We start from the raw sequence: 13,137 nt of genomic DNA on the forward strand, positions 1-13,137 counted from the left end.
CTTTGAGAGGCCAAGGCAGGCAGATGAATTGAAGTCAGAAGTTTGAGACCAACCTGGCCAACACAGTGAAACCCCCTCTCTACAAAAAATACAAAACTAGTCAGGTATGGTGGTACATTCCTGTAAGCCCAAGCTACTCAGGAGACTGAGGCAGGAGAATCACTTGAACCCAGGAGGCAGAGGTTGCAGTGAGCCCAGATCACGCAAATGAACCTCCACTCTGGGAGCCTGGGTGAGATAGTGAGACTCTGGCTCAGAAAAAAAAAAAAAAGAAAGAAAGAAAGAAAAAGAGGAAAAGGAAAAGAGGACAGGCTAAGTACTTCGTAAAATGTCAGTTTGGGTTTGCTCTGATGTTTCCTCATGATTTTTGCGTTTTCAGCAAGAACAATAGAAAAGTCGTATTATATTTCTCTCAGAGCATTATATATTATGAGGCCCATGATATTGACTTGCCCCATGAGAGGTGGCATTCACTTTCATCAGCTGACAGCTTTCTCCACTGACAGGTTAACTACTAATGAAATGTATTAATTGATATCATATTATTGAGCCAGGCGCAGTGCTACACACCTGTACACCTGTACTCCCAGCTACTCTGGAGGCTGAGGTGAGAGGATCCCTTAAGGCCAGGAGTTTGAGGATGCAGAGTGCTAAGATCATACCTTAGCACATGAGAAGAGCCACAGCACTCCAGCCTGGGAGATAAAGTGAGACTCTGTCTCTAAAAGCATAAACATGTCGAAGCGCAGCGGCTCACATCTGTAATACCAGCACTTTGGGAGGCAGAGGTGGGCAGATCACCTGAGGTCAGGAGTTCAAGATCAGCCTGACCAACATGAAGATATCCCATCTCTACTAAAAAATCAAAATTAGCCAGGTGTGGTGGTACACGCCTATAATCCCAGCTACTCAAGAAGCTGAGGCAGGAGAATCCCTTGAACCCAGGAGGCAGAGGTTGCAGTGAGCCAAGATCATGCCACTGCACTCCAGCCCGGGCAACAGAGTGAGACTCTGTCTCAAAAATAAATAAATATGGTTACCAGTAAAAGTTTTTCTTCCCTATTTTAAAAATTAATAATCAGGGTTTTGATCAGGAAAAAAAGAAAAATAAATAAATAAACAGTTTTTAAAAATCAAGTTAGTAAGTATTTGATATACTCACTATAACAAATATGTTAGTAGGGTATGCTTTGCATCTAGGTCTACATTTATTAACTGTCATTGTATTGTAAGGTAGCATTTTTTCATTTCCCTTGTTTATTTATTCCTGTATTATTTGTATTTATATAAACTCATGGATTCTACTTTATTCAATGGATTACAATCTGTTCTTGTCATCTATTCTGAGACTCAAATAGCCCCAGATTTGGCCTCGGTAGTCCCCTTGAACAACTTCTTTGATTGAACCCAGAATAACACACCATTCTCTTAGAGGGACCAGCGTCCATTTTTTCCTTTTCCCACCAGCAGCAGCCCAGATTTTCATGTTTATTGTCAACCAAGTGATTCGGTTGGGATGGACCCCACCTCAGCCCCAGGGGCATGCCCTGCTTAGCTTAAGCCAATCAGTGTATGCCATTATTCTCCAGAACACAGTGATTGGTCCGAGAGTGGGTAAATAACTTGCGAGAACTGACCAGTGAGAACTGAGGAGATATCTGATAGGACTTCTGGGAAAGAAGCTTCCTATCTCTTTCCAAGGGAGCTCTCTCCCTCTGGTGGATGCACTGTAAAGATGTGAGGTGTGGACCTGTTGAAGCCATTTCTGCTGCCAAGAGAGAAGTGAATCTGAAGACAATTTCAATATACAGAGGTCGGGAGAACGAAAAATTGCAATAAAACAGGACTGGGGCTCTGGTGATGCCACACATTTCTGGATCATTCTGTGCCTGAACGTATCTGTGGACTGGTTAATTATTTGAACCAGTAAATTACCTTTTCAGAATGGGCGGAGACTTCTGTTGCTTGCCACCAAAGGACCCTAAGTGATACACTCCCCCGAAACAGCAAAGGAAGGCTGCCTGTGGCAGGCAAGAAGCAAGAGGATGGGTTATATTCCTTTCCACCAAAACAAAATAAAACACCTCTAACCCTGCTGGTCTCCCTCTCCAGTCTGAGAGCTTCTGGAGACACAGCCACTGTGTGTCCCGGCCTCTAGGAGTAACGCATCGCTGTGGTGAGTGGTCACTAGGCATTTCATGACTAACTGTATGAGGGCTGTTAAGGTTGTCTGGTTCACCACAAAATCCATAGCATCTACAACAGTGTATGAGACACACAACAGACATTTATTGAAGAACTGCACAGCTCACCCCAGCATGCCGCTGACACCCACCTCGAATCCACCAAAGAAAAGCAAGCTTCAGCTAAAATCTTGCTTGACATTTTATTCTCCTGAGAGGGGAGGGCAGCAGAGGGAGTCGGGAGAGGGAGACTGGAGAGGGGATTCTGAACCGAGGAAGGGAGGAGCCAGCAGAGTCTGCTGAGGTTCCTGGGATCTGAGGACAGGAGCCTGTGCTTCTTCCACAGGACACGGTGAGAGGGCTCAGAGAGGACCTGGAGCAGAGAGAAGAGCCAGCTGTGGGCAGGTGTGGTGGATCCCCAAGGAAAAGCAGGCACTCAGAATGTTATTTGCTTAAGGTCCCACAGCCACCTGCCGCTGCTGAGGACACCCAGCGGCACATCCAGGAAGCCGGTCGGGAGCCTGAGCAGGTTGTAAGGCCTTGAAGAGAAAAGCCACAAGCGCCAATGACAGGAAATGGTGGGGACCCCCGATCTGCTAGCATAAAGTTCCAGAGCATCAGCAAGTGCCAGCTGAGCTGCCAGAGCCAATCACCGAGGCCCCTTTCTGGCCCCTTTCCTTCAGCCGAGGCCTGTCGTCTCGGGGCAAGCCTGGGCAGCCATGGAGGGAGAGTCCTGGAGCTCCCTGGCCTGAAGGCATTCCCTAGCCCAGCTCTCGGGGCCCAGGGTTGTGGGGGAGGATGTGGCCCCAGCGCCTGACCCCAAGGGCCTGTGCTGGGCTGGGGATTGGTGTTTGAGTGGGGGGTCTGATGACCTTGCATAGCTCCAGTCTGAGGACATTTCCTCAGGGTCAGATCCATACACAGGGTGACCTCCTTCGATTCTCATTCCAATCTCAGAAGTCAGGATTACTGTCTGCCCTTCACAGATGAAGACACTGAAGCTCAGAGAGGTCAAGTTATTTGCTTAAGGACACACAGCCAAGGGAAGAGAGAGACCAGATTTTACTCCACGACCACCTGTGTCTGAAGCCCAAGCTCTAATCAATGTTTCTCAAACATTTCTAGCTAAAATCCATCTGCTTAATTCTCCACATTTTCCCGTCCTGGGAGGTGGGGGAGTAATGTGTTCTAAGAAGGCAGCTCTGATGTATCCTGGAGGAAGCTGTCTCCAACCCTCGGGAGGCACCCCTGCTCTCACCTCTGCACTCACCCATAGAAGGTTTGCACATCCTGATGTCCACACAGATCTCCTGGGCAGTTTTTCTGCCCATGATGTCCTGGATAAGTCTAGGCATGTACCTCCTTATGGTCTTTAGGCAGAAGTCACGCCATAGTGACTTCACCTTCCTGCACAGCCTGGTCGAAGCATCGGAAATGTTTTCCTGCAGCAGTAATGCCACATGGTTATAGGGTGAGTCCTGCCCAGATCTGGCACCCTGCAGGTTCCAGCAGCCCTGGCAATGGGAGTCTGACTCACACAATTCCCTGGACACAGGGAGACAGTGCCTGGTGCCCATGGGGCCAGAAACTGTAGAGACAGGGCTCAGCCCACACTCCCAGATCCCAAGGCCTGGCCCAAGCCTGGCCACATAGGGCTCCTGAGACAAGGACAGTTACCCTGCTGGGGCCGCAGCCCCCTGTCCACCTGTCCCCTGCCTTCTGTGTGGAGAATGGTGCCTGTGGCTACCAGGCACACATTAAATGCTCTGCCATGTAGCCAGCTGGGTCCAGGACCTGGCTGGGGACTCCAGCTAGAGGGGGTGCATAGGGAAGACTGGTGGGGAGTGGGGGGATGGTCAGAGCGTGGAGTCTTGGCTCATTTGGTTTTGAAGTCTCTTCTATGCCATCCCAGGGGAGGAGGATGAATCTGGGTATCCAGGGCTGACTGTGAGCCTGCAAGTGCCAGGATGCTGAGTAGTTTGGGGGAGCAGAGGACAGGGAAGGAGGGACAGTGAAACAATCATTCTTGGTAGTAGCTCAGTCATTTGTTAAGCATTACTCAGTGCTGGACGTGGAGTGAAGTACATTCCGCCTTCAGCTCTTGTAAAAAATTTTGGCAGCAGGCCCATTGTCTCAGCCTATAATCCCAGCACTTTGGGAGGCTGAGGCAGGTGGATGGCTTCAGCTCAGAAGTTGGAGACCAGCCTGAGCAACACAGTGAGACCTCATCTCTACAAAAGTACGAAAATTAGCTGGGCATGGTGGTGCACACCTGGAGTCCCAGCTACTCCAGGAGCTCAAGGAGGAGAATGGCCTGGGCCAGGGAGGCAGAGGCTGCAGTGAGCCGAGATCGCACCACTGCCCTCCAGCCACGTTCACAGACAACATCCTATCTCAAAAAACAAAGCTTTGGCAACTTGCAAGATAGGGACTATTATCCTTCCATTTCAAAGATAAGATGACCGAGGCTCAGAAAGTGGAAGTGACTTGCCCACGGCCATGTGGCTTAGAAGTAGCAGATCTGGGATTTATCAATCCTGACCCAGGCCTCTTGGGGAACCAGCTTCTCAAAGCTCTGCCTTGCACACAAATGTTAGGGCTTTAGGGGAAGATTCCTAACTTCTCTGGGACAAGCCCTCTTTGAGGATACATGATGAAGACCATGTATACTCTGCCCTCTGACAGACAATTCCAGAGAGTCACGAACAATTTCACAAGTTCTCTGAAATTCATGCACAGACACATGGGGGCTCACAGCTTCCCTTCTAGGAAGCCCTCCTCCGGGGCCACTGTGCAGGGTGCCCTGGGCTCCCATACCCCCATCCTAGTCACAGGCTGGTCCCTCCATTGAGTAGCAGACAGGAGGCTCCGTGGCCCCCCGGCCTCACCTTGGTGGGCTCCTTCACCATGTCCTTCAGTGCCTGGATCATCCTCAGACAAGTCTTGCAGCGGAAGCCCAGCTTCTCTGTTTTGGTGAACAGATCATCCTGACAGGAAAAAACGCCCTTTATGGTGGTCTCTCAGAATCTCTAGGAGCATGTGAAAGTGCCCAAGGAAGGGCCCTTGGTGTTTCTGAGGCCCGGAGCATGGATACACCGAAGGCCTGAACTGGCAGCCTGGCCCCTGCCCACCTTTCTGCTTGTCTTAGAGGCACACAGAACCTGCCTCCCACACCCCTAGGACTTTCCCAGCCCTGCCCCTGCCCCTCTCCTGTTGAGGAACTCCCAAGGGAGTCTGCCTATTTGGATTCTGCAGCCCTAGGCTCCTTGAAGGGTGAGACCCCAGAGGATCCCCTTGGGGGAGTCTACCAGGTGTCTGTACTCTCCTGGCCAGAAGTGAATTCAACAAAACCAGCATCTTCAGAAACAGCCCAGCTTCCACCCCCATCTCCTCCCCATTAGAGAGTTCCAGCCCTCACCCCAGGAGCCACCCAGGGAGGAAGGAAAGTAGAGGGACTGTGGGAGGTGAGCAGAGAGCCAACGTGTACCTGGGGGCCTTCCTGGGCCAGGCATGGACAGGATCGCTCCTTGTCACCCAGGTGGGCTGTCGCCAGGTCATAGTACTCAGGGCTCTGACGAGAGACGACCAGACCTGAGGAAGACGGCACTTCAGCTTCCCCTCCACAGGTGGAAGGAGAGGAAAAGCCCATTCTCCTGTCTGGTGGGAGCCCAGGAGGTGGCCAGGGCCCAGGACAGGAACTGGGCCTTGTAGGGGCCAGGAGACCTGTCCACATGCTCTGCCCTGGAGCCGCTCTGACCCACTCTCAGCACAAACACATATTCTCATGCTCCTAGAAAGCCAGGAGGGGAAGACTCTCCCTTCTCCTCTGTTTCCCCAGCAACAAAGGTATGGGGGTCAGTTTGTCTAGAAACTTCCCCCATCTCCTTTCAAGAGATTTTCTTTTTTTACCTTCCATCCAGATGGCCCAGCCAAATCCACTCTCCCTTCCAGGAGTGTCCTTGCCCTTGGGACTCACGCTGACCCCAAGGCCTGGGAGAGAGCAGGCTGCAGGGGGCAGGAAGTCTGCCTTGAACAGGGAAGAGACCCTCTTCTCTCACCAGCCCTCACATTTTAGCCAGTGTGGGCCCAAGGAAAAGCAGACCCACCGATGAGGGCCAATGGCTTTCACCACACAGATGTGGGGGCCAGGACTTGGGAGGCAAAAGGGGGTCCCAGGCCACAAGCGTGGCCAGTAGATTTAGGACCAGAATCCCCAGCCTGTGTCTCTCCTCCTCAGCCAGGCCACTGACAGGCTAAGGAGCACACTGGGCTAAGCCTGGCTCTGAAGGGATGGCTGGGCCTCCAAGAAGGGGGAGAAAACTGGGAAGAGTCAGGGGTACCTGGGTGCCCACAGAGCCGGTGCTCCGGGTTCAGCCAGCCAGGGAGTGCGGGGCTAGGAGGGCCATTAGGATCAATCCAAAGGGGAAGGCCTTACCTGGGTTGCCCAGGAGCATGGCAGCAAGAAGCAGGAGAGCCCAGGTAGCCATGGTGGAGAGGCTGCTGAGATGTCTTCCACACCCTGTGTTATGGGCAGGGAGACTGCAGCCTAACCTTTCTCAGGTCTTGCTCTTTTTGTATGTCATCTTCTCATGTCACTAGGTTTACCACAAATACCAATACCAGTTTGTGAAGAAGCAGGGCAGGGTGGTGGGAGCCCAGAGGATCCATGTCCTGTGGTCTACACCCCATCCCCACACAACTAGAATGTGAGGTTGCTGGAGGCCAGGCAGCTGCAGGGGTGCCCGGGGTGTGCTAATGGAGGGAGAATCCCCAGCCGTGGGGGGTCAGGCAGGGCCCTTGCTTGTAAGCATCCCCATCCCTCTGCCTCTTCTCTCCACTTCTCCCTCCTCCCCTCCCTGGGTGTCCAGGCTGATGCTGTTCTTGGCTGCATCCTCATTCACCCATTCTCCCAGCTACCAGATTTAGCACACAAAAATTCCTGATTCCCAGTTAAATTTGAATACAATGATACGATGAAGAATAAATAATTTAGTACAAGTATGTTCCAAATATTGCATGGGACATACATATACTAAAAATTATTGCCTGGTGTGGCGGCTCAAGCCTGTAACTCCAGCACTTTGAGAAACCAAGCTGAGTGGATCGCTTGAGCTCAGGAGTTTGAGACCAACCAGGCTGGCGACATAGAGACCGCCATCTCTACAAAATACCTTTTAAAATCAGCCAGTGGGGGTTTGGATTAGTGGAAAAAAGCCAGGCATGGTGGCACATGCCTATAGTCCCATCTACTCAGGAGGCTGAGGCAGGAGGATTGCTTGAGCCCAGAAAGTCAAGGCTGCAGTGAGCCATGATTGCATCACTGCTCTCCGGACTGGGTGACACAGTGAGACCGTTTCTCAAAGAAAAACAAAAAATTGTTGTTTTCCTGAAATTCAAATTAAATTGAACATCTCATATTTTCTCTGGCAACCCTAGCCCAGGCCTTTCCTCGCTCAGATAAGGAAACTGAGGCCTGGAGAACAGGAAGTACTGACTTAAGCCATATGGCCTGCTGGGGACATAGCTGGGACCAGAAACTGGCCTCACTCTCCTTTAGAGGGTCCTTTATCTCAGGCTGATCAGATGACTTAGGGACCCAGCCAGCACCAGTTGACACCCACTCTTCAGCACCTCCTGCCCTCAGATCCCTCTTAAATATTATCTCATTATTTTACCTCCCAAGGAATCCCTTCACCCACTGAGTCCCAAACGTTAGCCCAGTCTTTTCTTCTACAAATTGTATCCCTCTTGGGCTCATTCAGGACCCTGCTCTCCACTCTGCTCCTTTTTTTTTTTTTTGAGGCTGGAGTGCAGTGCAGTGGCGCAATCTCAGTTCACTGCAACCTCTGCCTCCCGAGTTCATGCAATTCTCCTGCTTCAGCCTCCCAAGCAGCTGGGAATACAGGTGCGCATCACCAGGATGAGCTAATTTCTGCATCTTTTTTAGTAGAGATGGGGTTTCACCATATTGGCCAGGCTGGTCTCGAGCTCCTGACCTCAAGTAGTCTGCCCATGTCAGCCTCCCAAAGTGCTAAGATTACAGGCGTGGGCCACTGTGCCCGGCCTCCACTCTGCTTCTGCTGAGAAGGAAAAAGATGGCAGAGTTCCAGCACAGGAAGGCCTCTCACAAGCTGGGTGCACCTTGAGCAAGGACTCCACTTGCCCATCTGTAAAATGGGCCCCACCTTGCCTGCTCGCAGGGCTCCAGGATGGTGTGTTCCTGGGTGTGAGGAAGCTACGAAGCCTGTGATGTGCTGTGCAAAATAGGCTATTGTCACAGGTCAGCATTCCCAAAGTGGGCTCTGGAAAAACTGGCTCTGTGGGAGGCTGAAAGTGCTGTTGAGGAGAGCAGGGGGGCCTGACCTCAAGTGGAAATGCTGGGCTCACATGGTTCGCAGGCCTGTTTCTCGGGGATCCTGGGTCCATTTAGCATGCCCGTGTTGGAATCCACAGCCTTTCCCCACATCCTTTGATTTTGGGATGTGATTCTTTGTGTGTATGTGTGTGTGTATGTGTGAGAGAGAGAGAGAGAGACAGAGAGAGAGTCTTGCTCTATTGCCCAGGCTGGAGTGCAGTGGTGGGATCTCAGCTCACTGCGACCTCTGCCTCCCGGGTTCAAGGGATCCTTCCACCTCAGCCTCCTGAGCAACTGGGACTACAGGTGCATACCACCATGCCCAGATAATTTTAAAACTTTTTTTTTTTTTGTAGTGACAGGGTCTCCTGCTCTTGGGCTCCAGCAATCCTCCCTCCACCTCTCAAACTGCTGGGATTACAGGCGTGAGCCACCGCACCTGCCCTTTGTGGTATGATTCTTGATGGATTCATGACAAGTAGCTGACCTGGTCACCCTCTCAGGCTGGAGTGACCAGGGGTGCTACTCGCCTAACAACCTCTGGAGCCTTGGTAGCAGCTGTCGTGGGAGCAGGAAACAGACAGTCGGGCCCCACCCCAGAGATGCAGCCTGAGCTCCTTCTCATGGTCACTTCCTCTCCAGCTCAGAAAACGGGGCGGGGGCAGAATTGAGAATGAGAAAAGCAGGTTTGCAAAAGGCACCCCCTGAGCGATCAGACCAATCTGAGAAGAAGGAGATCCTTGAATCCTTTCTGGCTGTTCACCCCTCCCCCAGGAAGACAGACACACTCACTCACATGCACGTATACTCCCAAACACATCCACATCACACACTAATACACACACACACACACACACACACACTGACCCTCTCTCAAAAATACACACATTCACACACACTCACAGACTCAGACACACTCCCAAACACCCATACACTTACATACAATGACAAACTAACTTAAGGTCACACTTTCTCACACACTCCACACCGTTATTCCTGCCCATGTGAAAGCCACTGAGTGTTGGACTAAGAAACATGGACATTAAGCATTTTAAGCACTTTTGGTCTCTTATTTTTATTTTTATTGAAAACAATGTAGTCAGGGTAAGTAAGAGAAAGAATAAAACCACTTATAAGCTCACCAAACAGATACAAGCCTATTAAGATTTACATACGCATTTATACTTTTAAATGCATAGGTTTGTAAATAATTATACGTTATGTAGACATACACTATATTTACATACATATACACATAAACAGGTGATTACGATAACAACTATTTTTTAATCTTATTTATTTTAATTTATTTTTATTTTTTGTATAGATGGGGCCTGGCTATATTGCCCAGGCTGGACTCTAACTCCAGGCCTCATTTGATCCTCCTGCCTTGACCTCCCAAAGTGCTGGGATTACAGGCGTAAGCCACCATGCTCAGCCAAAAACTATTTTTGTTTTATTTTATTTTTTAAATTCATTTTTATTTATTTATTTTTGAAACAGGGTCTCAGTGTGTCACCCAGGCTGGAGTGCAATGACATGATCATAGCTCACTGCAGCGTTGAACTCCTGGGCTCAAGGAATCCTCCCACATCAGCTTCCCACTGGGAATGTAGTTGGGAATACAGGCACATGTGACCACACTCATCTAATTTTTTTTTTTTTTTTTTTTTTTTGTAGAGTTGGGGCCTTACTATTGTTGCCCAGGCTGGTCTCAAACTCTTGGGTAATGAGTGATCCTCCTGCCTCAGACTGCCAAACTGCCGAGATTGCAGGTGTGAGTCATCCCAGGCTACATGGCTTTGATCACGGGGAAAATGGAAAGAGTGAAGCAGAAAGACGTGGTACCTGTATAGGAAAAGCAGATCTTTCCAGGAACTCTCAGCCTCCACCTCAGTGATCTGAACTGTGTCAATGATGACCTGGGCTGCAAAGGGCAATAGGAAGGGAGTCTTCTGCTGGACCTTCACTGACAGTTTGTTTTTTGTTGTTTTCTGGTTTTCGTTTTCGTTTTTGCTTTTTAAGACAGAGTTTCACTCTTTTCACCCAGGCTAGATTGCAATGATGTGATCTCAGCTCACTGCAACCTCCTCCTCTCGGGTTCAAGTGATTCTTCTGTCTCAGCCCCCTGAGTAGCTGGAATTATAGGTGCCCACCATGCCCAGCTAAATTTTGTATTTTCAGTAGAGACAGGGTTTCACCATGTTGGCCAGGCTAGTCTTCAACTCCTGACCTCAGGTGATTCAACCGCCTCAGCTTCCCAAAGTGCTGGAATTACAGGCGTCGGCCCTCCTGCCCAGCCTTCATTGACACTTTAAACAAAATTGGTATTTTGCTAGAGAGGATGAGAGGGAATGGGAATCGCATAGGCAATGGCAGCGTCAGCTACTGCAGGACATACACACACACACACACACACACACACACACACACACACACACAAGATCTTGCTCTGTCCCTCAGGCTAGAGTGCAGTGGTGCAATCACAGATCACTGCAGCTCGGTCTCCAGAAATCCCCCCACCTCAGCCTCTCAAGTAGATGAGACCACAGGTGCTTGCCACTACCACCGCTGCTGATTTTAAAATTTTTGGTAGAGATGGGTCTCCATATGTTGCCCAGGATGGTCTTGAACTCCCAGACTCAAGCGATCCTCCTGCCTTGGCCTTCAAAGCTGGGATTATAAGCATGAGCAACCATGCCTGAACTTGTGACTGGTGTCTGAAGGGACCAGCAAATTTGGGGACCGAGCCCCCAACCTGTGGGATGTGACACTGTCTCCAGATAAATAGTGCCAGAATTGAGGTGGAGGACACCTAGCTAGTCAGTTCCACAGCGGAACTGACTGCTTCCTTGCTGGCAGGGAAAAATCCCCACATATTTGGAAGTCACCGAAGTCTTCTGACTTGATTGTTGTTGTGTTGGTGTAAAAGCAGAGGAAAAACGTGATGTGTTCTTCCATAAAAGACATTCTCAAAAACAACAGAGCAATCAGCCAGGAATTAGCGTAGTTTAACAGTTAGATGTGGTCAGAGAAAAAACCAGGTAAGAGAGCCCTGCCAAAACCACTGTCATCACAGGATGGCTGCGGTACACTCAAAGCAACACTCCTAAAGGTGCAACATCAGAGGCTTCACACTCTGCGGCTGGGAGGAATTCACTAGAATAATCCAACCAGTCACTAAACAACTAAACAAGTAAATAACAGTATCAAGCTCGGAGTAGCGGCAGGGGATGCCCAGCAGCCGGATGTGTGACAATAGATTATCTAAAATGCCCAGTTTCCAAAAGAAACTTACGATATATAAAAAGAAATAAGAAAGAGTGATCCATACACAGAAAAAGAAAGAAAGAAAGAAAGAAAACCAGAAAGAGAAACTGCCTGTGAAAGCAACCAGGTAGCAGATTTAACAAAGATTTCCTAGCTGCCATTATAAATACGCTCAGAAAAAGCTAAAGAAAACTGTGATTAAAGAAGTAAAGAAAGACATGCTGATAATGTCTCATCAATTAGAAATACTAATACAGACATACAATTCTATTTTATAAAAGAATCAAATGAAAAGTCTGGAGTTGAAAAGTACAATAACTAGCTGGGCGTGGTGGCTCATGTCTGTAATCCCAGCACTTTGGTAGGTCAAGCTGGGCGGATCACATGAGGTCAAGAGTTGGAGACCAGCCTGGCCAAGAGGCTGAAACCCCATCTCCACTAAAAATACAAAAATTAGGAGTGATGGTGCACACCTGTAATCCCAGCTACTCGGGAGGCTGAGGCAGGAAAATTGCCTGAACCAAGGAGGCAAAGGCTGCAGTGAGCTAAAATCGCACCACTACACTCCAGCCTGGGAGACAAGAACAAAACTCCATCTCAAAGGAAGAAAAAGGAGGAGGAGGAGGAGGAGGAAGAGGAAGAGGAGGAGGAGGAGGAGGAGGAAGAGGAGAAAGAGGAGGAGGAGAAGGAGGAGGAGGAGAAAGAGGAGGAGGAGGAGGAGGAGGACAAGGAGGAGGAGGAGCAGGAGGAGGAGGAGCAGGAGGAGGAGGACAACTAAAATGGAAAATTCCCTAGTGGAGCTCAACAGTAAATTTGAACAATCAGAAGAAAGAATTAGCCAACTTGAAGATATTAATAAATCAATAGAGATTATACAATCCAAAGAAAATAGAGAAAATAGAATGAAGAAAAATAAACAGAGCCTCAGAGGACTGGTACAACATGAGAATGCCAACATATGTATAGCAGCATACAGAAGAGGAGACAGAGAACACAACAGAAAAAAGTATTTGAAGAAATAATAGCTGAACATGTCACAAATTTATTGAAAGACAATTTACATACCCAGGAAGCTCAATAAACTCCAAATAGGATACATGCAGAGAGATCCACAAATAAATACATCTCATTAGAAATGCTGAAAGTCACCAGGCCCAGTGGCTCACACCTGCAATCTCAGCAATTTGGGAGGCCGAGGCAGGTGGATCAACTAAGGTCAGGTGTTCGAGACCAGCCTGACTAACATGTTGAAGCCCCATCTCTACTAAAAGTACAAAAAGTAATTAGTGGGGCATGGTCGTGGGTGCCTGGAATCCCATCTACTCGGGA

General features: G+C 49.3%; 1 protein-coding gene across 2 annotated transcripts; it reads right to left on the reverse strand.

Annotated features, from left to right (window-relative positions):
• Nucleotides 1-2,268: 2,268 nt before the first annotated feature.
• On the reverse strand, nt 2,269-6,726 carry LOC118147254 (granulysin). Of its 2 annotated transcripts, XM_054244754.2 has the most exons (6): nt 6,619-6,726; nt 6,093-6,173; nt 5,671-5,774; nt 5,072-5,170; nt 3,454-3,625; nt 2,414-2,556 (listed from the first exon to the last, which is right to left on the reverse strand). In XM_054244754.2, the coding sequence occupies exons 1-6, from the start codon at nt 6,668-6,670 to the stop codon at nt 2,546-2,548; spliced, it is 519 nt and encodes a 172-aa protein (XP_054100729.1). In that variant the 5' UTR covers nt 6,671-6,726; the 3' UTR covers nt 2,414-2,545. The 2 variants fall into 2 exon arrangements, with proteins under 2 accessions (XP_035127932.2, XP_054100729.1); XM_035272041.3 differs by lacking the exon at nt 6,093-6,173 and having other exon boundaries at nt 2,269-2,556.
• Nucleotides 6,727-13,137: the final 6,411 nt, after the last annotated feature.

Source organism: Callithrix jacchus, chromosome 14, assembly GCF_049354715.1.
Source record: "Callithrix jacchus isolate 240 chromosome 14, calJac240_pri, whole genome shotgun sequence".
NCBI lineage: Eukaryota > Metazoa > Chordata > Mammalia > Primates > Cebidae > Callithrix > Callithrix jacchus.